The sequence below is a fragment of the Hyaena hyaena genome, unplaced genomic scaffold, assembly GCF_003009895.1.
Source record: "Hyaena hyaena isolate Hyena2069 unplaced genomic scaffold, ASM300989v1 scaffold_6, whole genome shotgun sequence".
In the NCBI taxonomy this organism is placed as follows: Eukaryota; Metazoa; Chordata; class Mammalia; order Carnivora; family Hyaenidae; genus Hyaena; species Hyaena hyaena.
Genome location: NW_024080638.1, coordinates 6,695,457 through 6,722,871, shown reverse-complemented (window position 1 = coordinate 6,722,871; position 27,415 = coordinate 6,695,457). Strand labels below are relative to the sequence as shown.

General features: G+C 36.3%; 1 protein-coding gene across 4 annotated transcripts in view; it reads right to left on the bottom strand.

Moving 5' to 3' along the window:
- KIAA1958 (KIAA1958 ortholog) overlaps positions 1–27,415 on the bottom strand; it is a 152,490-nt gene that overhangs the window by 25,106 nt on the left and 99,969 nt on the right. For 2 of the 4 annotated variants that reach the window (XM_039239712.1, XM_039239719.1), the window contains exon 3: positions 9,381–12,786. The exons of 1 other annotated variant lie outside the window; for it this stretch is intronic. In XM_039239712.1, the coding sequence (XP_039095643.1) occupies positions 11,741–12,786 (1,046 nt within the window). In that variant the 3' untranslated portion in view covers positions 9,381–11,740. Of the gene's footprint in view, positions 1–9,380; positions 12,787–27,415 lie in introns of those variants that run through there. One more of the 4 variants, XM_039239737.1, reaches the window with a different exon arrangement.

Sequence of the window (27,415 nt, the reverse complement as noted above, 5' to 3'; positions counted from 1 at the left end):
ACTAATTATAAAGTAACTTTAATACAATTTAAAATACTATCACACAAAAATATAGCTGTTGCTTCTATTTGCAATATTCAGCTTTCTTCTTTTATTAAAACTTTTTTTAATGTTTATATATTTTTGAGAGTGAGAGAGAGAGAGGGAGACAGAGCATGAGTGGGAGAGGGGCAGAGAGAGATGGAGACACAGAATCTGCAGCAGGCTCCAGGCTCTGAGCTGTCAGCACAGAGCCTGATGCAGGACTCAAACCCACAAACTGTGAGATCATGACCTAATCTGAGGTGGGATGCTCAATGACTGAGTCACCCAGGCATTCTTACAATATTCAGCTTTCTATGAGTAAAGACTGGTGGATTATTCATAGACATGAAAGAAATACATTTGCATTTTGGTAAAACCAATGACTGTATTAAGGAACATTATATTTTCTTGTGTTTTAATGTTTTTATCTATTAAATAATTTTAGTGACACAACAAAGATGTCTGAAGTTAACAGCTGTAATCATTTTGAATAATCATTCCTATTCTGCTCAAAGAATATCATCAAATATGCTAAATGCAATAAATGGCACATGGAGAATTGTTTGTGAGCAAAAAGATTTTCCTAAAAATGAGGAAGTCTGTAACTTGACGTCTACTTTGCTTGGTATAACTTATGTACAACTGTCTGACAGAGCTCACAGACTGAGTTTGCACTGGAGACTTCAGTTTCATTACTAGGGTTTTTGGACCTGGGGCTCCAGGAAGCATAGGATTAATTCAGCTGTCCTAAAGTGTCTTCCCTACCCTCTGGACTGCGTGTGAGCATACACAAGTAGAAACAACTCTTTTCCAAGATTTCCCCTCCTCAGTGGTTAGAAACATCTGATATGCACTGACTATCTCCTGGGGCCTAAGGCACAGTGACCAGGACAGTTTTTTTCCCCCAAAATGTGGCTATGCTTTTAAAAACATTTGCTGTAGGTACAAAGAGCAGCCAGCTTTGCGGAAAACCATTTATTAAGTGAAGGAAGACTGGTCATATCCAAATACAGACAAAATACTGTGATTAAAGCATGCTCTCATTACGGAGACATCACGGATGCTCATTAGCTGATTTCATTGGATTTTTTTTCTTACTTCCATAGGTTTTAGGCCGTACCAACAAATACTGAAAACAATAGAAAATTACACGACGTTAGAGGCCAATATACACACAATGGAATAAGCCGCTGGGACATAAAACTAGAATTTTATTTAGAGCACAAGTACACAGACAAATATGAAGCAAAAACAGTGAGCTGATAAAGATGAAAACATCGTAATGTGAAATGCAGTGAGTAGCAAAATAAAAATGAAGCTAACAGTATATTCTTATCAAAAAGGTCTATCATAGTAATACAAATATCAACTGGCAGAGGATTAACCAAGAGCATCAAAGTCACACATTTTAACATATTAACAGAAATTTCCCTCCATTTCAACTCCTTTCTCTTCTTTCACAATTTATAACTGCAGCAGTTTTAAAAAGAATTTTAAAATCTTATTAGAGTGAATATCAAGCACACATGCTTTTTTCACAGAAGTCAGCTAAAAGCCAAGTGGCCAGGAAATATATCAAAAATGACAATCTACCAAATGGGGGTGGGGGGTTGGGAAATAAATGTATCTTCAAAGAACAGCACCATTTTTCATAAATTTTTTCTAAGTATTAGCTGTGGTGGCTATATTTCTGTTTTAAATAAATGTCTGGAGTTAAATTACACTGAATAAACTGAGAAATCTATCTTTTTATTCCCAATTAACTTCTAAGTGGTAGAATAAAAGAAATCTTCACAAGGAAGACCTTATTTAAGTTGAATACAGCATTCATTCTAATAAGCAACCGAAGTTCTTATCTTAACAGATAAATGAGTCATTTAAGTGATTCTGTTGAATCCAAAATGCTTCCAGTCATTCTCTTACCAGGCTTCAGGCCTATGGGATTACAGTTACATTTTCAGATTACAACAAAAAAGGTACAAACTATTGCTCACCATGGGACTAATCTGGCAGATCTATGTCTAATTTTAGCAGTGAAAAAAGTTTAAAGTCATGGTGGAACATACTCTATAAATTAGAAACCTAATAAATACATATGCATTATTTAATTAAAAAGTTGCCCTGGGCATAAGAGCCTCAGGACAGACATACAAAATATAAAGAAGACCCAAAGTGGGTAAAAAAATCCAAGAGCAGGATTCAAATAAACATGCCACAGCTATCTAATAGAAACCATTAATCATCATGATATATCATGCCATAATCTTTGGTGTCCAAAATATAAAAGAAATTCTACATATAAATGCCTTGCCTGAAAACCCCCAATGCAGGAATCAAGAAATACTTTAGTGCTGCTCTGGAGGCCACTGGACAAAGGCAGAACTTCTTTAGAACATACATAATTGAGTTTCCTTTTATTGCTTTATCACCTCCATAGAGGGGCAAATGTTTAAAGCATATTCTGGAGAAAAGGCTCACAATTAAAATCTGCCTTTCTTTTCCTTTAAGCAAAGGAGTGGCAGGGGCCTTGATGAATTCGTTTTAATATTCTTAGAATTAAATCAGCAATTTCAGCAGCAATGTTTCCAAATAAAGCACTGGCTGTTGCCATGCATCTGACAGTCACACAAAAAGCCTCTATATAATTCAGGAGATTAAAGGAATCTCATAATTATAAACCCATTGAGCAGACAGAATGAAACCCTGCACTAAGCAAGGAATTTTGACACGTTGGTATTAAAATGCTCTTAAGGACGTAGCTTTCTTTTCTTAACATTTTATGACTGTTTCCCTTCCAGTTTGAGTATAAATGTATATTTCCCCTATGTTGAATTTTAACAAAACATAGAATTCATCCACTGAAATAGTTTTCTCTCGAATTGCAGGGTTTGTTTGGAATTACTAATGCAAGATGGAAATATTAGGAAAAACTAAAGACAGGTGGGCATGAAAAAATTCTGATTGTTATAAGGCAGCCAAATATGTTACAAAGCCCATGTGAATGCTGAATATAAAAGTTAATTATTTGGGAACTCTGAGGTTTCCACAGTCGCTAATACATTTGAAAAGCTAAATATTCTTATTAAATCCAGTCTGGACAATAAGCCATGGTAACCAACAAAAATAATGTAGGCACCTCATAGTCCTGTTATTACATCATTTACCTGGAGAGAAGTAACCAGTAAAAAGTACATTATGCTGCTGTGTTGGCATTCTATTGGATTTCTCTGTAAGGTGTTCAAGTATCCGAAGAACAAAAAAAGATTTGAGGCGGGAGGAGTACGGGAAAAGTTAAGAATTCTTGCTTTCTCATTTTGCAAACATTTCCTTTCCAAGAGTTGGGGAAAGTATGGAAGAAAATCTGACGTGCAATTACACGTGTGAAACAAGATGCTGAAGTTGGCATCACTAGACAGCTACAATGTTTCTTTCTGTAGAGGCCACTAAGTGCTGGCTCAAAATATTAAACAACTAAGTACATATTTTCACAAGTCACACATACAAATGTTGACCTGCACAGCCTCTTAGCACAGTTCTGCAGTTTAGCTACAATGAGTGATAGCAGCAATGGTTTACATTCCCACATAAACACCACAAACACAGATATGCAAGGGCACTGACAACAACATGCAAATCTCAACAGTGACATCACTGAATATTACACAATGCATAGAAATTGTAATGGTTTTTGGCAAGATGGGTTTTTTTTTGTAACAAATACTTTATAAAACAAAAGTTCTTTTGTTATAAATGTTATTTAAAAAGTTGTAATATAATGAATTGTAGATATAAAAATTCAGTTAGATAAAGTTAATCTGAGTGGATTAATACTAAAATGGACCTGCTACTTCATTCAGTATAAATAATCCATTATAAATTAATTTCTAGTGGAAGTATACTAAGTTACTTGATTTATAAAATGTAATTACAGAAAGTAAACAGACATAAAAATCACTTAAATACAGTATGCACAATTACTGTGAAGGTTCTATATTGCTGATGTCTTCCTAATTCTACTTATCACAAATAAATAAATTATGCCAAAGCATTACAAAGCTCTCTGAAATGGATGTACCATGGTAAAAATACTAATTCCAGTGTAATACAAAGGAGAACATTAGAAGTGTAGCAAAATTCAACATTGCATTCAAAAGACAATTAATTCCACTGTACTTTAAAAAAAAGTCCTAGAATTTCACTTTTTTTTCTCCAACTATAATCTGGTAAATATAATTTGTAAAATAAAAATTTGTGAAAAATGTTCTTTTATGCTTGAATTCCTTTTTAGAAGAACAAGCAGGATAATCAGGAGAATTTACAAATACTTTGTATTTCTACATCTTCCTGCTATAGGTCTTCCATTAGTTCCCATTTTCTGTTTCTTCCCTATGTTTAACTAAATTCACTTCAGAAACATCTCAATTGTGTTGACAGAAGTTTGACCTTTTGGACTGAAGATATGTCTCAAACTTTCAAGATGATATTTTAACCTTTCCATAGAATAAAAAAGGCTTTCAGAGACTGCATTCAAAACTAATAATATAGATATGATGTTGCTGGATATGCGAACGAACATGACACTAAACAAAAATTACTTTTTAGTTCATAATCTATAATTGGAATTCATATACTTGTAAACTGCAGCTTGTTTTCCCTCTGTAAATGAAAACTAAATATGAATGGGGTAAGCTGAGAGATGCTTGTTAAAAAAGGCGAATGATTGTGTTTAGAGATTATGCCATCAAATTTCAAGAAGAGAAGTTGTTAAAATCAAGATAGAACACTACACAATGAAACGTGACAATTCACATGCAAAAATTGCCTATTTGGAAACTGCAGCTTGAATCTACTTCTAACAGAAACTTGAGGCACCTACAACATCAACACCACAGTTTCCTTTTTAGAAGGAAGGATTACAGTTTTGAAAACAAGAAAAGGATACTCTTTCACAGTGGAAATGTAGGGTTATTTTCTTTCCCCGAACTCTTATCTATGGACATCAGGGTGCTTAGGTTCTAGTTCTGGCTCTGATAAGGAGTGTACATCTGGGCATTCATCTATTGTTTCTCTCTTCTATAAGAAAGTGGGGTGGATTAGGTTAGAGGTTTCCAATCTTATTTTCCAGCGTCCCCGTGCAAAGGATGTGTCATGGAGGCAGGAGTTCATTCAGTCTAGTCGGGGCATAGGGAGCATGAGGAATCCGGGTGAGGACCCCCGCTGCAATCTCTACTGCCTTGCCCTCCTTTCCTCTATTCCCAAGAGGGCATGGTGATTCCTATTCATCATAGCGCTGAAAAGCACTGGCCTAGAGGTTCTCTTGGTCAGCCTCTACGATTATAATTCAGCAAAGCTGATGGTTTACATTAATATTCTGACCTAATATTCTGATCAAATGAGGACTGACTTCATTAATACTGAGTGTACATAGTTTACATAACAACTCAGATGTATTAAAATGTTGTCTTTTTAAAACATAATGCAATCTTCCATACCAACCTAGGTGTTTCCCTCAGTTCAGGCAGGCCAAATTGATTGATTTACAAATAGGATGAAGCATGAGAAATTTTTATTATCTTCCTTTTCTCTGATTAGAAGTGAAATCAGAGTCATTGGCAGTTAGCCAATATCATTCCCTTTTCTGTTTTTATATCATTAGAAATACATTAACCACCAAAAGATGAAATATGGAGTATATTTATTTCCCAATTATATTCTATGGCAAGGATCTCTTAAAATCATCCTGTCTTCATCACTTTGCCTTGTGAAAATGCAAGTGTGAAAATCACTTCATCTCAGCCAGATCTAAGCAGGGAGAAGCAATGCTGAATACCATGCATTAAGAAAAACAAAAAAACGACTGAGGGTGCCAAACAAAGGTGGCAATAGGGGATTTCTTCATAAGCAACTCTCTAGCTGTACTTTATCATGTGGTGATATGTTAAGATCCGATATAAAGGAATTCTATTTGAGAAAAAATCTATTAAACTAATTGACAGAGACCTTGTTAATTCTTTAGTATTTATAACATTTTTTTCATAAATGAACCTTTTAAAAATTAGCTTATTGCAATAAATTACCATACACTCCTCTTGACTTCTCTAGGCTTAGAAATTTATTTTCCTTATCATATAGTAGAGTTTCTATTTATAGATGCTAAGTATTATAGCACTATTTTGGCCAGAGAAATATAGATCAAAATATTCCTTTCCTATAGATAGAGAAAACCAGTCAACAAGAAGCCTGATTAAAACCAGAAGTGTTTGTCTCTAATATATTGAACTATGGATATAGCAAAACTAGAGAAAATCTGAATGATTTCAGTCTATCTCTAATTCTGAGAATCATAAGGATAGTTATCTTTCTTCAAATAGTTTGTTAAAAAAAATCTTTATTTATTAAATAGGCTCCACACCCGACGTGGGGCTTGAACTCACTACCCTGAGATCAAGAGTCACATGCTTAAATGACTTGAACCAGCCAAATGCCCTAAAAACAATCTCAATAGGTAAAAAAAAAACAAAAACAAAATATTGACAACAAATTCTCCTATTAGATATTGTTGGGGTACTTGGGGGGGCTCAGTTGATTGAGCGTACAACTGGCTCAGGTCATGATCTCACCGCTCATGGGTTTGAGCCCCACATCCAGCTTTGTGCTGACAGCTCAGAGCTGGAGCCTGCTTCAAATTCTGTATCTCCCTCTCTCCCCAACTCATGTTGTCTCTCTCTCTCTCAAAAATAAACAAACATTAAAAAAATTAAATATTGTTAATTTGCTGGCACCAAATGTGAAGGCAAGATCAAACTCCCTGGGAGACCGGCAATCAATATTCAGTAACTGATGGCTGGCAATATTGGCTTTTGGGCTTAAGAGCCCAACCTTCCCTTTCCCTGTCTGATTTATGAGGAACTCTCTTGAAATTGAGTTTTTGGTTTATTTGGGTGTAAAAACAAATGACAGTTTAAAAAAATATAATTACTTGTACACACACTTACTTCCATGACAAGGTTAAGAGTCCTTTAAAAAGTGACACAGACTTTTGCTCTCTATTCATGGTCAGAGGAGAAACAAACTGCCAAATGTTCTATATCAAAATAATTTTTAAAATGAGGCCTAAACAATGTTGTACTAATAAACATGCCAGGTGATGGCACTGCTCTCAGTTTGGAGTTGAATGAATATTGATGATTTTATTAAACCAGGGGTTTCATGTATAATTTATCACTTCAGAGAGTCCACAGATGGACAGCAAATCACCTTGTGAACAAGCTGCTTCAGCAGAAAAGGACAGAACTTAATAGGATCTGGATCCGGTTTCAGCTCTTATGTAAGAGCTGTGATATGGGGAACACATTTGACTTCTGTGGATTTCCTCATTTATGAAGGAGAAATAATCCTACTTACCCTCAGGACTATTGTGAGAATTAAGTGAAACAGCTTACAGAAACACCTACTACTCTGGCACACTGCAAGTACTTGGTAAATGATAGTCATTGATAACAATCTGCACATTCTTCTACATGTGTGCCCCTTTGTGAACACAACGGATGGTGCAGGAATGGCTCTGCCTTCGGACTGATTTTAAAACAGGGTCTAAGGAAGATTCTCATCAAAATACTCAAAGCAGTGTTATGTATTCCACAGCAAACCAACATATTCAGTGACCTAGTAATGGATGAACTACATGAGTACAAATTAGGGAAATGATGCAAAACAGTATCAGCAGAGACTTTTTTGGTGAGCTCTCAAAATGAAATGAAACTTTTATTACAGTATTTTTTTAAATTAATCCTTTGAGGGGAGGAACTGTTTTACACATCTTTGTACCCTTCCCAGTGTCTAGACAATAAGTGCTCAAATATTTGTTGATATGGCTGTAAATTCTCATTTCAGTGAAGTTATTTGATGTCATGACATCTTATAGCTAACCCATATGATTTAGACCAATTAATGTGATAAAACTTTCAGCTAATAATGATCTAAATGAAAAAAGCTAAGACTTGATCTACACTAGAAAAATTTCAGACTATTCTTTCATGCATTGGGAAGTGATTTAACATAGGGGACAATCAATTGACATAGGAAAAATTTAACACAGGGAAAAGATCTAGAAAATAAATATTTTAAGTAGCTGGCATATTACAAATCATATTCAGACCACCCCTACTAGCTAGGAGAATAAATGGAATTTTAAGAATAAGCTCTGTTGGATAAACATCCTGAATATCTCTAACCTTTTCAGACATGGTTTTAAAAACAATTGCTACCATCCATGGTTTTCAACAGTCAGTCACTCACATGAATATAGAAGAAAGATTGAATTTTGCAGCTATCTCCCCTCAAAACCTGCGGATGGGTTTGACACTTTTGTTGTAGACAGTGCAAAACTTCTAGAGTCATGTGAGGTGTCCTGGAGAACTCCTTCCATGACATTACACTAACCTAAAAGTGTAAACCTTGCAAATATGATTTTATTTTTTTTTTTTGTATGAACCACAAGGATGACTGGAAAGGCAGCACATTCAGTTGCAGTGAACACCTGCTGGACTGTTGAATCTTCATGGAAGCACATGTATGATATTTCGGCATGTACCACTGCCACAGTGTGAACGTAACTTCTTCTAAGTTAAAGTAACAATAAAAATGACATCTGGCAATAGCATGTCTTCACTATTGTTTATATAAAAACACAAAATTTAGAGGTAGTTGCAGATAATTTTTCATAATTTCATTAACGCAAAAAGATACTATAATTCAGCTAAACTACCAAGCCATTCTTCAGAAAAGTTTTCTAAATCTAAATGTCACAATGTTCCTATTTGGTTTGAATTATCAAAGCAAAATAAAAATAAAGTAATTCACATTCTCAATTTGTATTATTCTGAATGAAAACGCAATAGAATGAAATAGGAGAGAGATTTTCATTACAGTGCCTCAATCAACACAAATAGGAATGCAAAATTCCCTAGTTATGCTTTCTCAGCACATCCTCATTGCCCTTCTTCCTTGTGACAAACCTACTTTGCTGTCAAAAACATATTAAGAATTTTAAAAAATATGTCAATGCAAAAATAAAATGCATAATTACATTTTAAGTGTTTCACAGAAAACTTTTTTTTTTTTTCAAACATGAGAGGTAACCCATCAAGAACAGCCTTATTTTTAAAAGAGTTCTAGGGGTGCCTGGGTGGCTCAGTTGGTTAAATTTCTGGCTTTGGCTCAGGTCATGATCTTGCAGTTCTTGAGTTTGAGCCCCACATCCAGCTCTGTGCTGACAGCTCAGAGCCTGGAGTTTGCTTCAGATTCTGTGTCTCCCTGTTCCCCTCCCCACTCGTACTCTGTCTCTCTCTCTCTCTCAAAAATAAACATTTAAAAAAGTTTAAAAATTTTTTTTCTTTTACAGTAGGCTGTCCTGTGCACTTACAAACCAGGTTATAGAATAAGGAAAGTTTTGTAAAGAGAATTGGGAGAAAGAGGCCCTGTGGCTCAAAATGAACAGAAGAGGAGGCACTAGGGGACACAATGTGCCAGCATGAAAGGTCACTCAGTATTCCTTCTAATCAGATAGCCTCGAGAGATGGGAAAACACTGTGTCCCCATTTCTGGCTCAAAACACTGGAAACTGATTCTGAATTGGAACTAAGGAAGATAAACAGAAAAAAACCTGGAGTCAGATGACAGTACCATTTCTTTAACTATAACTGATTTATCTTGATCTCAACATACAATGAAAATAACTAAACTTTTCAAGGATTGAAAGGATGAAAGATGATGTCTATAGAAATAAATATATATGTATTGAAATGTCTAAAGAAATATCTACTAAAATATTAACAGTGGTTATTCGGGCCCACAGATTTATGAGTGTGTTCTTTATGCTTACCTGAATTTTCTAATTTTCACACAGTTAGTAACTATTACATATATGATGCATGTAAGTCACTTGACAGAGTGCTGGCACACACACTAGCTCAAAAAATGGTGGCTGTTATCATTACTAATACAAAAAAAAAAAAAGCAAGATATCTTCCACCCTTTCTTCTTATTTCTGGTTGCCTCTATATAGGAAAAGTCACGAAATGAGGTTGGCTCCACCACAAAAAGTCCACAGAAGACTTTCTACTCCTGAACCAAAGGTAAGATCACTGTCTAGAGGAATGAGTCTTCATGTGTTTACGACTTAGTGTTAGAAAAAGCTACCTACCCAAGGGAAATCTCACCTTTGTGATGATTTAGCAAAGCAAATAAAAATGAAACCTGTCCTGGTTGTACAATAAACTAACACATAAAATATCACCTACCCTCCTAGCTAATGTGAACTAAGAGGTTGCCTTGAAGAACAAATACTTCCCGACAGAATCCAACAAAGCAATTAAGACTCAGATAGTCTATGTGTTAATGATTATACAGGACAGGAACCTAGCTCAACTTCACTGTTGCCCTAATGTCTAAATTTATGTTGTTATTGAAGGATCTTAAATAAAATACACCACAGGCTTTAAGACTTGAGAATAAAGACCTTGGGAAAACTACCACAAAGAGTTGTTTAACCAAAATTATTATTATTATAATTGCAGGGTATCGCAGATAAATTTATATTTACTGTAGAAGAAACTGTACATTTTCAAGAATGCTTTGATTTCAGCTAAATCCGGTAACAAAATGTTGTTACCCAAAATGAGTGTCAATATTCTTTTGATCTCAACTACAGAGTCGAGTAATCTCCTAGGGAAAAGAGACCGAAGTTTAATGCTTATAAATAAATAATTCAGGGGATCTGGGCTTTGAAGAGTAGTCATCTTTTGTTGTCCTGACTAGTGCTTCTAGATTTTTAATAAGACTCTCCCATTCTCTACCTTCTCTTTATGTTTGATATACAATCTAATGCTTGGGAACATTTTCAAAGCTTTGGTAGTTCTGTAAATCTGAAAATCACACTTCATTTAAACTGATTTCTTAGGGAAAAAAAGAATTCTATCCAGGTTCAAGCACAACAGTAAAGAGCTATTAACAGTCTTTTTTGCCAAAATATTGGACTTTGCATATTATTTAAAAATTATATAGTTTCCAAAAAGAATGGCACCTTTATTGCCCTCAAAAGAAAAGATGTTATCTAAACATCTAGATTTTTCAGACATTACCAAAAAAGAGGCACAGGAGCTAAAATTCTAATTCAGCTAAAAAAAGTATGTAAATAATTTGTAGAGCTTACACTCTCATATTCTAGAACTGACTGAAAACAATTCTACGTAAGCAGTAGAGTTAGCATTGTTTCTTCCTGATTAATATAAAATTTTAAAAATTAAAAAAATAAAGCCATTTATTAACTAGACTCAAAATGAGAGGTGGGGTGGGAAGGAAAAGCAGGCATTGTGAACACAAGTGTTGATGACTTTCAGTTACTTTTCTGACAGTTTTTTAAAAAACGGAATTCCTTCTCTACTTTGTGTTGCCTGAGAACCACTATGGTTTTGTAGAGGCTGTAACAGTAATTACATTTAATCACCCACAAGTACATTTGTGTTAAGCCTATAAATACTATGTTAGCAATACTAAACTATCTCCATTGGCATATCTGTAAAAAGAAAAATATATTATATATTTATATTTTTATAAAGTTAACACTGAGGGCAGAGGAAACGGAATGAGAAGCAGTGTATAATCACAGTTTCTCTGGACACAGTAACCAAGCTGGGGTCTTGTTCAGGCCACCTGGTCAAGCAGTGTCTGAGGAAGAGTCATAGGAGGCAGAGACGATGAAATTGCCACTGTTGGAGTGCCCGGCCACCGACTGTGCGGCCTGCTGGCTCAGATTGTTACAGATAAGCACCAGCTGGTTGCTCTGTGCCTCGGACAAGGTGCTGCAGCTCTGATACACACTGAAGTTGGTCTTCCTGCCAGGGATGTTGCCCTTCTCACACATGGTCTTCACCATCTTGGCCAGCTTGTTCTTGCCGAGGGCTTGGCAGTTGTACCAATGGAGGGCTGCCAAGTTCACCACTGGCTTGATGGACAGGTAGAAAGGGGCATCCTCGTAGCGCATGGCAGGAGGCCGCCGCTGGGCATACTCCTTATAGTCCTGTACGGGGCAGGTCTGTGGGGCATGCTGGGTGGCATACACACGTGAGTCCGTCCCCCCTCTCTTGGTTTTGGCATTCAGGTCACCAGTGTCTTGACCCATCCACTCTAAGTACTCCAGCCCCGTTTCTGTTACCCGGAGCCGGATATCACCCCACTTCAAGGTAGATCCATGGAAGCCTGTGCAGTGCCCAAAAGCTTTTGTGTTGTTAAGCCAGACAAGGTTGAGAAGACCCTCGGGATTATAGCGGCTCAGCAGTCCCCTTTTCCGCAGAATGAGCTCATCAGCAAAGGTGAGCTTCATGGACTTGTGTGGCTTATTTCCTTTTCCTTTGCAGCGGAGTTCAATTTGCTTCTGTTTCAGGGCCTCTTGGGAACGCTTGAATTCCTTATCCCTGGTAATACTGTAGCCATACCTGTGTTCTTTTAGGTACCGCTCAAGTCCACACTGATAATTGGCCAAGCTGTTGGGTTCATATTCAGACCCATCCTTCTGCCTGGCATCCACAAAGAAAGAGGCCAGGTAGGCATCCAACTCCTTGCAAGGGATGACATAAATCTCTCTTGTTTCAGAAGGATACTTGGAGATGAGGAACTCGCGGAAATTGCGGAGCGCAGTCTGCGTGCTCCGGATGGTTTTCTCATTCTGCTCCCTGCTGAGCTCAGCTGCTCTTTCATCCTGGTCTGCAACAAATTGGGGAGGGGAGGGATAGAGAGGGTGTTGATGAGTTCAGACAATGCACTTTCTACTCTGAAATAAAGTTTCCTCTTATAATGAAAAGGGAAAGAAGGAATCCATTTTATAGAGATCACTTACAAATGTTATTTACATACCCGTTGCATTATAATAGCCAACTTCAGTTTCACAAATGATGTACTAGACAAGAGTATGGCCCATTACAATCAAAATAAGCTTCTTGTGTCACTGGCACATAACCTTTGTGCATGAAAGTGTGTGGGAAGAGTGAGTTGAGAGACAACCTTTGTTTTAGAAAGAATGCGAGGGGAAAAAAATGTGCTATTCACCCTACTGCAGTGTGCAAGGGCCCCATTAAAGCTGACACACTCATTTTGAATCACTTCATTTGTGAAACCAGAGGCTGTACTGGTTCCATTTTATTGAATTAAACTAAAATATTCAAATTTGTTGGATAATCAAGATAACTAGATCACTAGATCACTAGAGATCTACATTTAAAAGTTACTAAACAGATTATCTGCAGTAGTTAATTCAACACTCTATGGCAATTTAGGTAAACACAACTTATATTCTATATGTAACTGCAGGGCAGTTTGTAATAAGTGGTAACATATTTGATATTTTGTAAACTAATGAGGATGGGTCACCTGGGTGGCTCGGTTGGTTAAGCTTTGGATTTTGGCTCAGGTCATGATCCCACAGGTCACAAGTTTGAGCCCTGAACTGGGCTCTGTGATGACAGCTCGGGAGCCTGGAGCCTGCTTCGAAATCTGTCTCCCCTTCTCTCTCTGCCCCTACCTTGCTTATGTTTTCTCTCTCTCTCAAAAATAAACATTAAAAAATTTTTTTAAATAAATGAAAGATAAAACTTTATCTCTGTAACAGACAGGACAACGAAATTTGAATTAGGCTACTAAAATCCAGATGTAAGGAAAGGGATGTATTTCTTGACAAATAATTTTATTTATTATTTATACTCTTCCACCAAGAACTAGAGTTGCGATGCCTCTTCTCATTATGGATCATCCATGGTGAAGTGATGTTGCTCTAGCGTACCAGTTCTCACACTTGAGTGTACTTCAGGATTGCTCAGGATGCTTGATCAACAGCAGATTCCCAGCTGGCAGGAATCCATACTCAGGATGAGGTTTGGGAGAAACTCCCTTGAGAAATAAAGTTCTAGTGTTTATGTTTTATGATGGAAATCCTACTCTATTTTTACTCGTTTTTTTTTTTTTTTTTTTTTAAATTTTTATTTATTTCTAGGAGAGAGAGAGACAGCGTGAGCAGGGGAGGGTCAGAGAGAGAGGGAGTCACAGACTGAAACAGGCCCAGGCTCTGGGCTGGCAGTCAGCACAGAGCCCGACGCGGGGCTCGAACCCACGAACCGCGAGATCATGACCTAAGCGAAAGTCGGACGCTTAACCGACTAAGCCACTCAGGCGCCCCTCATTTTTTTTTTTTTAAATTAAGTTTAATGATATCATCTAAATGGTTTCCTTTCAGTAATATGTAATTTAAATCTGGACTCAACATTAACAATAAAAGCATTTGTCAAAAATCACCACTATTATGTCAGACATGGGTGTAACTCAAAAAGAGAAAATTCTAAGAATGAAACTACACAATAGAAAACTGGGCTATCCTACTGTTTGTTGAGAGGCAAGCATCAAGCTTAATTTAAAACAACATAAAAATGTAATTTCTTTTTTTTTTTTTTTAAAGGAAATTTTTTTTTTAATGTTTTATTTATTTCTAGGAGAGAGAGAGAGAGACAGCGTGAGCAGGGGAGGGTCAGAGAGAGAGGAAGTCACAGACCGAAACAGGCTCCAGGCTCTGAGCTGGCAGTCAGCACAGAGCCCGACGCGGGGCTCGAACCCACGAACCGTGAGATCATGACCTAAGCGAAAGTCGGAGGCTTAGCCGACTAAGCCACCCAGGTGCCCCATAAAAATGTAATTTCTGATTCTACGGAATAGAGGTAAAATATTTTGTCTACCCTGATTGTCTTATTTAGGAAAATTTTAGTTTGTAAGGTGGCTCATTGGAAGTCGTTGTAAATCACCAAAACAATAATAAAAATAAAAATTCTAATAGACTGAATTTTATTCATAAAATACACTTTTTGTATAACTATACACATTTATGAATGTGTATGTTATTTTAAAATGACTAACATATAATTGCCAAAATCCTCATAACTTTATAAAACAGAATGAGCTACAATTCACTAGGCTAGCTAATTAGATATTTTTATAGGCATATTTTTGAAGGATCATATTTCTAAAATTCAATACACAAAAGTGTATTTTATGCTTCGTTAGGCTTAACTTTTGATTATGCTATTTTCTTCCAGTTTAAATTGTTTATATATCACCAATAAAGATGTGTATCTTTCCCTCAAAAAGATGGAAGGCACACTTTGCCTGTAACCTTTTACCATGCTGGCTTCCCTGGCTGTTTACATGTAAAGCCAAACGGGCCAGCACATCTGTTCATTTTGGCTAATTGTTTAAACATCTATCACAGTGGTCTTCAAACTTCAGAGACTTTCTAAGAAATAAACAGTCATGGACAAGTTTAGGGAAAAAATTTCCAGTTTCTCAAGTTTCACACAGAAATCTTTTAGAAAACTTATTGTCTGAGATGAAGACTGAGTTTGCAAATGTTGCCATCCCCAGTCTACTATGGTACATATATTCTGGGGTGCAAAAGACTTTGAGGAGGTAAACAAAACTTATACATTGAAGATTAAACCTATAGTGTGCCTTGTCCTTCTTTGTTTTTTGTTTTTTTTTTTAAATATTTTTATTTATTTCTAGGAGGGAGAGAGAGACAGAGAGAGACAGCGTGAGCAGTGGAGGGTCAGAGAGAGAGGGAGTCACAGACTGAAACAGGCTCCAGGCTCTGAGCTGGCAGTCAGCACAGAGCCCGACGCGGGGCTCGAACCCACGAACCGCGAGATCATGACCTAAGCGAAAGTCGGACGCTTAACCCACTAAGCCACCCAGGCGCCCCTGTCCTTCTTTGTTCTTATACATATTCTGATATAGGTGAAATCTGCCATCAGAAAGAGGATATTTGGGCCTGAACTGGGTGTATTCAGGATTTCTGAAGGGGTTATAAATTAGTCAGGTTAGTTCTTTTCACTGGAAATGGAATATTCTGCAGGACTATCAGGATGTTCAAGATAGAGGCTTAAAACTCTACCCAGTTCTTTCAGATTCAGCATGCTTTTGTTCATAAGATGCTTAATAACTATTATCATATATATGAAACAGTAATTGTAGTTACAGTCAATCCTCATCTTCACTTTATAAAATATTCAATATTTTCTGCCTCTTTTTTATAAAAATAGACTGTTGAAAACCTTTGGGTTTCCATTTTCCATTTTAAATGGACAGTTTTCTCAAAGTTCTTTTGAGGGGTATGTGAGTAAAAGAGTTTAAGTCTGTTGGACTTAATTAAGCAGCCTTGGTCAGTATATACTGTAAGAGGAACTGGTGAAGAAGACTATGGAAGTGTCTGGAGTCATTCATCTATAAACTTCCTGGGTGAGGCAGTCAGCTCTCTCACTTCTGCCATCTCCTCCATCCACATTTTTAGCAGCCTGCTAACACAAAGCTGGCCGACACATTAGCACTGCTGGCCGACACATTAGCACTGTTTCAACATCCTCAGCCCAGTTTTGTTTCAAGTCTTTCTCTTCTTTCTACTCAGTCTCAGTTTTTAGTTGAGAGCCATTGTAGCTATAGAAAAATAAAACTAAAAAAATATTTTCCTAATAGCCTGAAATGTGCCATAAGAGGAGGTGGAAGAGTAGAGAAACCCTCATTCATTTTGCATGAATAAGGGGAAGTAAATGGCTTTAAAGTCAAGTCATAGTTTTTCACCTAATTATACAATCAAGTAAGACCAGAAAAGATTAACAATATAAAACTGTTACATTTATCTTTTATCTCTAGTTTTAGAAAAACTTCTGATCCACTTCCTTTTAAAAGCTTTTTATTAGGTACAACATACATACAATAAAGTATACTAGTCATTAAGTGCATGCAATTAATTTTCACAAATTGAATCCAGTATCCAGATTAAGAAAAAGAACACCACCAGCATCCCAGAGGTCTTTCTCGAGTCCCCTTCTTCCAGTTATTCCTTCCCATCAAGAATAACAGCTATCCTGATGAAACATAATACAATTGGCTGGACTACTATTATAACTAATATGAATGGAATCTTAGAGGATGAACTCTTTTGTATCTGGCTTCTTTCGTTCAACATTGTGAGTTTCATCCATATTGTTTTGTAGCTGTAGATAATTTACCCTCATTGCTGTGTAACATTCCATTGTGTACTATATCACAATTTTTGTTTCCATTCTATTGGGCATTTGGATAGTTTTTTCAGTTTGGGGCTATTTCCAATGAAACTTTTATGGAACAGTCTATGAAATGATCATGTCAGGTGTTTACTTAGAAGTGGAATTACTGGGCCAGAGGAAATCACAGGTTCAGCTTTAAAAGATACTGACAATTTTCCAGAGTGGTTGTACCAATTTACTTTTACAAACTTGAGTACATGAGAGTTCCGGATCGCTCCTTATCTTCGGCAACAACTAAGTAGTCTTTTTTTATTTAAGCCATTCTGCTGGGGGTGGGTGGTACTGCATTGTAGTTTTAATTTTCATTTCCCTGATGACTAATGAAGTCGAACATCTCTTTTTATGTTTATTAAATATTCTTTGTGGAATGCCTGTTCAAGTCATTTTTCTGCTGGATTGTCTGCCTTTTTCTTACTGTTTGTAAGAGGTTTTAACATTCTGTTTGAGTCTTTATCAGATACGCATAATGTAAATATCTTCTTCAAATCTGTGGCTTGCCTTTTCACTTTCTTAATGGTGTTTTTAATGAATAAGAGTTCTGAATCCTAATATAGCCCAAATATAATTTTTTTTCTTGTGTTTCATGCTTTTTGCATCTTATTTAACAAATCATGCTTATTCCAAAGTAATGGAAGATCTATTTCTTCCAAGGGCTTTATAGTTTTACTTTTCACATTTTGATTTGCCATTCACTAGAACATCCATCTGTAGATTGACTATTTCTTTCAAATACTTATTAGCCTCCTATATTTTCTCATTCTCTTTCTGTGGATTCTTTTTTGGCCTCTGACCATTTTCTTTTTTTATATTGATTTATAGGAGTTACAGATACATTTAGGACTATATTTAGTCCTTTTTATGTTTAGTCTTATAAATATTTATTAAATCATTTACTTAACCTTATCATCATTATATTTAGCTCTTTGTGCTATATATAATGATGCATATGTGTAGAAGTATATACTTTTTTTTAGTTCACCTTTTGTATTTGTGACTATTACACACTTATGGTATTGAAGTTATCTCTCTGTTAAATTTTTTTTATATTTTGTGGTATACTTAGAGATGTTTTCCCCACTATGAAGCTATAAAATAGTTCTCTTATATTTTTTTCTAAAACATTTTTATTTCATTTTCCATTTTCACTTTATTTCATTAAAATTTCATTTTTACTCTTTAAATATTTAATTATCTGAATTTATTTTGGTGTAAGAAAGTAGGCACCAACTTGACATTTTTCTAGAGAGTCATCCTGCTGTTAATAATAGTGGTGACTGTGGCTCATTATTTACCTAACTGGACTTTTAAAACTTTTTATTTTTGCAGCAAATTCCTGTATTTGTTAAAGAATGTCATTATTTATTAGAAGTCTATCATGTCTTTTAAACTACTGAAGTATTTTTATTAGAATTAGTTTGGCTGGTTAGTGATCTGATTTCAAAGTTGCATACACTTTGAGCAGTCTCCCTCAAAAGCTCTGTCGTTTTTTAGTGTGCCATTTGCAAACTGATTTTCAGAAATGAATATATTCTTTGATGACAACAGCTGCATAGGATATCACTGGGTTTTGGTTTGTGATCCACTCTTAAAGTCAACACTGAGTTTATTTCATTTCTTTGTTTTAATATTATATTTATTTTGTACACTACACATTAATGGATAGACTTTTCCCCAGTTTTATTGAGAAATAATTGACATATATATCACTGTATAAGTTTATACATTACAGCATAATGTTTTGAATTACATATAGTGAAATGATTACCACAATAGGTTTAGTTAAAATCTATCATCTCATATAGATACAATAAAAAGAAAAGAAATTTCTCCTCATGGTGAGAACTTTTAGGATCGTGGTGAGAACTTTTAGGATCTATTCTCTTAATCTTCTCATTTCTATTTGTTTCATTTAATCTTAGTTCTTATGATCATAATATATGTCAGGATCTGTTTTTACGGTTGTATCAGGGCTCTTGCTCAGCTCCTCTTTTTCTTTGGCTGAACCCTCTTCCTTGTGTTGGCTTCATCCACAAGCAGGATAACAACAGCCAGAGGTTGAAAAGTGACCATCTATTCCAGGAATCTCCTCTTAGGAGTAAAGAAAACCTTTCCCAGTTTATGTTATGTTCTCTTGTTAATTTTTCTAGTGGTTATCATTATTTTGATAACTTTGCATATCACAAATCCTCTATTTTTATACATTATTGATACCCCACTACAAGCAATGTCAAAATTAATATACCATATATTTCTTCCTCCAAGTAATTATTTTCAATTTCATTATATTTCTTAGTCCTTATAATTGTGAGCTTCTATTCTACTGTTTGGTTTAGTTCTTCTAGTGTTACCTATATATCTTCAAGTATCTGAATACCCTACTTGAATTTGTAGCTTTAAGCAATATCTTTTGAATCTTGGTTTATACCATTTCCCACATTCTCTCTCCTGTGCCCTCCCAACTTTTGAAAAATCATACACTTATACATTGTTGTGGCTTATGATACTTACTATAAATATTTATAAAATAATTTATACAATTCTGTTTTTAATAACTTCCACATTTGTTCTCAATCTTGCAATTAAATATATAGAATCAATGCTTACCACCAGTGTTTTGCAAGTCTCCTTCAGTTAGCTAAAGTTTGTCCTCTAACAGTTTAATCAGAAAGTATTTATGGAAACAATATTTTCCTGAGGTCTTGAATTTTTTAGTATGTCTTTAAGCATTTTATTGTCTTTATAAATGAACAACAGTTTGACTAGGTACAAGACTCTCCACCCATACTCCCCACCCCTCCCACACACCCTGGACAATAGCAGCATTGCTCAAGTATCATCTAGAATTCAATGCTAGCAAAGAAAAGTCAAAGGTCAGCATAGTCTTTCTTCCTTATAGGTCTCTTAATTGCTTTATTGGGCAGGGGTCTGGATATCTAAATGATTATTTCTTTATCTGTGAAGGGTAGTAAGGTACTAGGCTATATCTCAGTGCTGATCACTGTCCACCCATCTTTTTTCTGGTACACAGTGTGCCCTTTCAAGTCACAAATTCAAGTATATCTCCACTGCCTTATCACACTGGCAGACCACCACCCACAAAGATGGCAAGTATGTAAGTATTCCTTTACGCAGTCTGCCTCCTCTATTCTCTGGTGTCAAACGGGGCCGAGGGAAGCTCTCAAGACCAAACCAAATACTCCATACCAGTTCTTCAAAAGTGACTGTTAATTTTAGTGCTCAGTATATACCATCCTCGGTGGAAAACTGAGTTCTCACACCTCCATCTGAGATCGACAGTCACATGTCTCGTGGTGTCATGTTCAAATCCCCAACTGATCACTGGTTCTCGCAGTCTTTGTACACTGTGGTTCTAGCAGAAGACTTGTACTCTAAGAAAAATGTTTGTTTCTGTTTCTTATTTTGAAGTGATTTAAAAAAAAAAGCTGGAATTCAGATCTAGTTCTTTGCATATGAATGTGACTGCTGCAACTTTTAGCCCCTAACCTGGTGTCTAGCACTTAACAGGGATCCCATAAATGTTCAATGAATGCATTCTCATCACATGAAATCTACTCTATGAAGAAGAGTTACATTCCTCAAGATTTTGTCATTCATCAAAAACTTAGTAGTGAAATTTTATTTGAATGTATGTGGTAAGAAGTAGAACTTGGATTCTAAGTAGTTCTACTGTTTAATGCTAATGATAAAATTGTTTTCAACACAAACGGAAGATTCTATAAAGATCACTTTCAATTTCCTCAAGTATTCATATCATTCAGCATGCAAGCTGAATGAGTCAGTGTTATTGATGGAAAAGAAAGGATGCATTGAGATAAGCAAAATGGTCTTATTATATATAGGAAGTTGTGATTTTAAAACAAATTTTACAATTTGTTATTTAAAAATAAAAACCCAAAGGCCTAGTAAACTGAATGCAGAAGACAAGGTAGCAGCCCAAAACATAGAAGTACAAGTTACTGTTTTCTAAGCAGATCAAGTGTTTAACAATTAGAGATGCAGTTTTGCAGACAATGAATAAGTAGGCATCAGAATCATGTTCCCTATGGCTCCCATGAACGTAATGCTCCTAACAGCCTAATCATTATATGTAGTTTTGGCTCTGTTCCCACAAACCTGCTCTTCCACCTAATCAGTGCCTCCACCACTCACTCACCATTTGCCAAAGCTTGAAAGCTGAGCACCAGTCTTGACACTGCTCTTCCTTCTTCTACAGTGAATCCATCAATCCCTGCTGAACCACTTCACTCCATTCAAGCACACTTAATGAGTGACTGAAACATGTTAGGAATTAAGTAGGCTCAGTCTACAGGGAGGAGTATAATGGAAACAGTCCCTGCTTTTGTGGAATTTACCACAGAGTGAATGAAAACAGACAGTAACACAAATAAGGAAACCTTAAACAAACCAAAATAAATACAATGAAGAAAATGTTATTGTGAGGAAGAATAAATGACCAACTTAAGGATGGATGTTCCATGAAGGACTCTCTAGGAAGATCTTTTAGTTGAGACTTAAAAATGAGAAGCCAGTCACATAAACTATAGAAGGAGGAAGAGCAGAGGGAACAGCACACCAGAAGTTCCTACAATGGAAATTAAATTTGAGAAACTGAAAGAATATCAGCGTGCCCGGAGCAATAAAAAGGGAGAGTGATGAGGGGAGGTCTGAAAGCCCATGGGGGGGTCAGAACACACCACGCCTTGTAGGCCTTATTAATGATTTTGTATTTTGTCTTAAGAAAACTAGTTGGTCAGAAAACTACATGGTCAGGTTTGCACTGTTCTCTTATGATATAAACCTATCTTTAGGTTTGCAGACCTATCTCTTCCCATGCTAAGAAAATCTTCAATAAATTCTACCTTGTGTAAGTAGGGCTGAGTTCACATTTGAATTGACCTGATGCAAAACACTCCCAGACGGTGAAATGATGCCTAAACTACCTCTGTGGAAGGTGAGAGTCAGAGAAAACAAGAGGAATATCCAAGTCAACCATCACCTCACCTTTCCCCCTCACTCTACCCCCCAAAAGGAAAGGTATTACGAGTTTGTAAAAACTGTGGGATAGAGATTTGAGCTAATCTTATTTTAAAGGACCAAGAGACACCAGCTGAAAAATGATTATGTTTCCATTATCCTGCCGTATTTATTTTATTCCAGCTCACACCTCTTGGTTAGGTTGTGACCTCCTTGAGGAGAAAGGAATGCTTAGAGGCAGTCTTAATAAAAATATATATATTTTAAAGATTTTAAGTAATCTCCACAACCAATGTGGGGCTCGAACCTATAAACCCAAGGTCAAGTGCTGCACGTTCCACTGACTGAGCCAGGGAGGCGCCCCCAGTTTCAGTAAAATTTTTAAGCAATGGTTTTCTATACTTATTTATATAGTCTCTATGGTCTATTAATTACATTATTTTTCATGTATTTATCATCTCTGAATCCTGAATACCCAGCATATGTTCCAGCACTCCAGAGCTACCAAAGTATGAAGACTAAAATGAATAAATATATGAACTATTAAAATTTTTTTATTTAAAGATCTTATTTTTTTTTTAAATGTTTTATTTATTTCTAGGGGGGAGAGAGAGAGAGAGAGAGACAGCACGAGCAGGGGAGGGTCAGAGAGAGAGGGAGTCACAGACTGAAACAGGCTCCAGGCTCTGAGCCGGCAACATACTCAGATTGCTCCAGTTTTGCGTGCACTCATATATGTACCTGTGCATACATGGGTGTGTATCTGTCTTACCCTTTGCAATGTTTTTTTTTTTTAATGTTTATTTATTTGAGAGAGAGAGAGAGAGAGAGAGAGAAAGTGGAGCTTATGCTCACTTGGAAGTGGGGCTCAAGCTTACCCGATGTGGGACTCAAGCTCACGAACCGCGAGATCATGACCTGAGCCAAAGAAAGTCAGATGCTTAAGGAATGAGCCACCCAGGTGCCCCCTACACATCTATTTCTAATGACTGAATGTTTCAAGCTTTGACTTGAGGATGGTAGGAAAGGGAGAACTTCTGGACATGGGTGGCCTTCAAAAATGCATTTTTAAAATGTCTGCCTTTCCCCCATAACTTTCATAAATTTATATTAGCTCCCTTCTACCCATACTGTACCCTGCTAGGCTACTATTTTAGGGATCTTGGTTCTCACTAGTATACAAGTAACTCTTGTTTTTAAGTAGGCTTTGGTTTTAAGCAGAAAGAGTGAATAGACTCTTCAGGTAGAAGGTATGGATGACCTTGGTTCTCTGAATGAATGTGGTTACTTACTTCTTGCCTGTACCATACACAAGAGCCGTCTAACATTTACCACTTAAACTTACTCTAAGCTTCTCAAAAGAAGAAGTCGTTCTATAAAATCTAGCCAGGTTCTATAAAACCTGTAATGAGCCTTCTGTAAATGTAGCCAAGATATGGAAAAGTTTTAGGTTACTTTCTTCCAAGAGATCTGTGACCTGGAACAGAGCCCAAGAGAGAGTCTCAGCAATGGCTTAGGAACTCCTATAAAGGGCCTGAGTAAAGTTTTACACACACAGCCTTTCTGTACTTATTTACATAGTCTTCATGCCCCATTAATCCAATTATTTCCTCCCTTGTTAGGAGATGGCACGGAAAAACACATAATTAGTGCAGTATCTTGTGTTCTCATTTAATTTGAGGAGATTTATGTTCGATTTAAATTCAGATCCATTTCCTTCTATTGCTGTAGCACTCAGTTTAACAAAAAAGAAGCTTAGCTATCACATTCCTTTTGTGATTTTATTAAAGCGATACATCTGAAGCAGTAAGAAACATTTCTTGATATTTAAATTATTTTCATTAGAATATTTTGTCTTTTCACTTGATAAAGAAATGATGTTCAAATTCTTTTTATAAACCAGTGAATGATAAGTCCATGAGCTTATTAAATAAGACTGTATTTTTAAGTTTGAAAAATAAAAAAGTAAAAAGAAATCTGGTGAGTAGTTTTATCTTTATGAGGCTGCATTGGGAATTAATATCAATCTACATTTGTGAGTACCCACCCTGCTCCCTCCCTAGCATTTCAAGAAGTCCTGTGAGGGTAGAGTCAAAGGCAAGTCCCTGATGATTATGTAGACTACATCAAAGCTAGAAGAGATGACTAACACATGTAAAATTAATTAAAATGACCATACACGGCACTGTGCAATTAGGCAGTGTGTTTGCGGCACGGCCTCCCAGTCCTATAGGAATTCAGAAACAAAAGAGAAGTCAAATAGAGTTTAAGATATGTTGTAGCTCTGTTCCATGGGGTAAGGGTACCATTTGATTAAGAAGAACAGGAGGGTAAAGCATTTCAGGAAGAAATTGCATGTGCAAAGGGAATGATATGAGAGGGAGTTTGGCTTCTTATCATAAGGACAGTGAAACACTGATCCTGGTCTCTGTAGGAGAAGGGTTACAGTGGGGAATATAAAGCTTAAACAGTGGGAGAGCCACATGGAGTGCTTTATATAGTCATTATAAATATATACAGCAAGAGAGGAAACTGAATATGCTAAGTGCAAAGAACCTCCAAATCCCAAACATTTGAAGAAACTGCTTTTTAAAAATGAATCAACAACATATTTCTCTACTTCTGACATTCTTAATTCCTCTGAAGGTGTTATTTTCTGTACATCTGTCACCATCTGACATACTACATATTTACTTGATACCTTGTTTAGCATCTGTCTCTCCCCAGTGGGCTGTGAGCTCTGTAAGAGCTGGGACTTTTCTACTTTACTCACAGGGTCTGGAAAAGCACTTGAGAAGTAGTAGCATTCAATAAACATTTGTTGACTGAATTAACACCAAAGCTAAAAGGAAAGTTACTGCGTTAACAGTGTGGGTAATTATACAATCCACTTTAGACCAACAATACTGACTGCATTTAAGAACAAAAGTCAATGGGGGCGCCTGGGTGGCTTAGTCGGTTAAGCGTCCGACTTTCACTTAGGTCATGATCTCGCGGTTCGTGGGTTCGGGCCCCGCATCGGGCTCTGTGCTGACTGCCTGCTCAGAGCCTGGAGCCTGTTTCAGTCTGTGACTCCCTCTCTCTCTGATCCTCCCCTGCTCACGCTGTCTCTCTCTCTCTCTCTCTCTCTCCTAGAAATAAATAAAACATTAAAAAAAAAAAAAAGAAAAGTCAGTGGTATAAAATTAAATTCTGGGGCTCACAATCAGAATCTCATAGTCACCTTATCCTTCATTAAGCCTCTTCAGAGAGTCTCTTGTGGTCAAGTCAGGTGGTGGTATGAACATCTATAATAATTATACAAAATAGCTTATTACAAGGAGATTGGAAGCTTTTCTCAGGGCTAGTTCCTTTGGATAAAGGGACCTATCACATAAGGATGGGCTGGCTGACTCAGTTGGAAGAGCATCTGACTCTTGATCTCGGGGTCTCGGTATCAAGCCCACGTTGGGCATAGAGCTTACTAAACAAAAACAAACAAATAAAAAAGACCTATCACAAACTGCTATAAGACAATATCTTTATATTACTATCAGGATAAGAAAAAAATGCTTTAACAAAAGTCCTTATTACAATTAATATGTCCGTAAAATCAAGGGATAACTCCCTCCCCCTAGTTCTGACCTTCAATTTAAAAAAAGATTATACTAAAAAAAAAAAAAAAAGATTATACTGACATGATGATGTTTGCTTTAGGTACTTACTTCTTCTACATATGTATTCCTTTGAAAGAAATTAAATTTTTTTAGGGTTCTTTCATATGTTCAAGGAAAATAATCTTGGTTTTAACTTTAAAAATGCCCTAATTGGTAATCAGGAAATAGGCCAATTTTATTTGTCAAGTGTTATAAAAATCATATTTGCTAACATTTATATTTCATTTTTGAAAACAGCAATAGCTCCTAACTCCTATAATTTACTGGAAAAAAAAAAGTGAGCTCCATTTACTTCATTTATTTACTTATTTTTTAAAAACTTTTATTCAGTATTGAGAGACAGAGAGAGCATGAGCAGGGGAGAGGCAGAGAGAGAGAGGGAGACACAGAATCTGAAGCAGGCTCCAGGCTCTGAGCTGTCAACACAGAGCCTGACACAAGGCTCAAACTCACAAACAGCAAGATCATGACCTGAGCCAAAGTCAGCTTACTTAACCAACTGAGCCAGCCAGATGCCCCTGTATTCACTTTAAAAGTGGAAAAAAGGGGCACCTGGCTGGCTCAGTCAGTGGAGCACATGACTCCTGATCTCAGGGTTGTGAGTTTGAGCCCCACATTGGGTGTAGAGAGTATTTAAAAATAAAATCTTCAAAAAAAAAAAAAAAAGGTGGAAAATAAATTGAGATCATCTTATAACTACCATAAAATGTATTAAAAGTTACTGTCTTCCTTCTCCTTTAAACATTCAACTCCTTGTATATTTTTATGCTTTCTCCTAGAACTTTAAAACACAGGCTATGTTGTAGGATTGTTAACATCACTAATTGAAGCCAGACTTGTATGTTATTTCAGCTTTCTGCCCAGCAAACTATTTTAATGCTCAATCTTTCCAATAGAGTAAAACACATTTCTTACATACATATTCAAAAGCATGATAATTTAGAACAATGGTATGAATCAGGTCAGTATGATTTTTGATAGTATTTTTCACTGAAGCAGAAATCACTTAAATAAACATCAGTCTTCTGTTCATTGTTCTCAGTTGTATGTTATGTGACTCTAGAGCTTCTGGAAATTTTTCTCCTTAAAAAATTTAGAAATAAAATACAGTACAAAAAATAATAGCACTTATTAAACAAGTAAAGGCAAAGAAAGAAAGAAAGAAAGAAAGAAAGAAAGAAAGAAAGAAAGAAAGAAAGAAAGAACGAACGAACGAACTCACCTTTTTTTTTCCATGCATAGTCACTGCTGCCTCTCTATCTATGAATCAGGCTAAGGAACTGTGTTCATTGGATGGTGGAGTAAGATACTGTATGTGTAAAGGAGACATTGCAAATGTCTCCCAATGAGGAATTGATAAATGGCTCATAGCATGCAGGAGTCTACATTTTTAACAAGTTCTCAGATGATTTTAATATAGGTGTGGTCCAACAGGCCATGCTTTGAGAAACAGTGCCTCCTCTCTCACTTCCCTTACAAGGCCTAGAAAATCTTCTTTCTTCAGTGAACCTTAGCCCAAGCCTGGCCCAGCACTTGCCTCCCTGCTGCGAGAAAAGATTTTCTGATCTGAAAATTTTTATT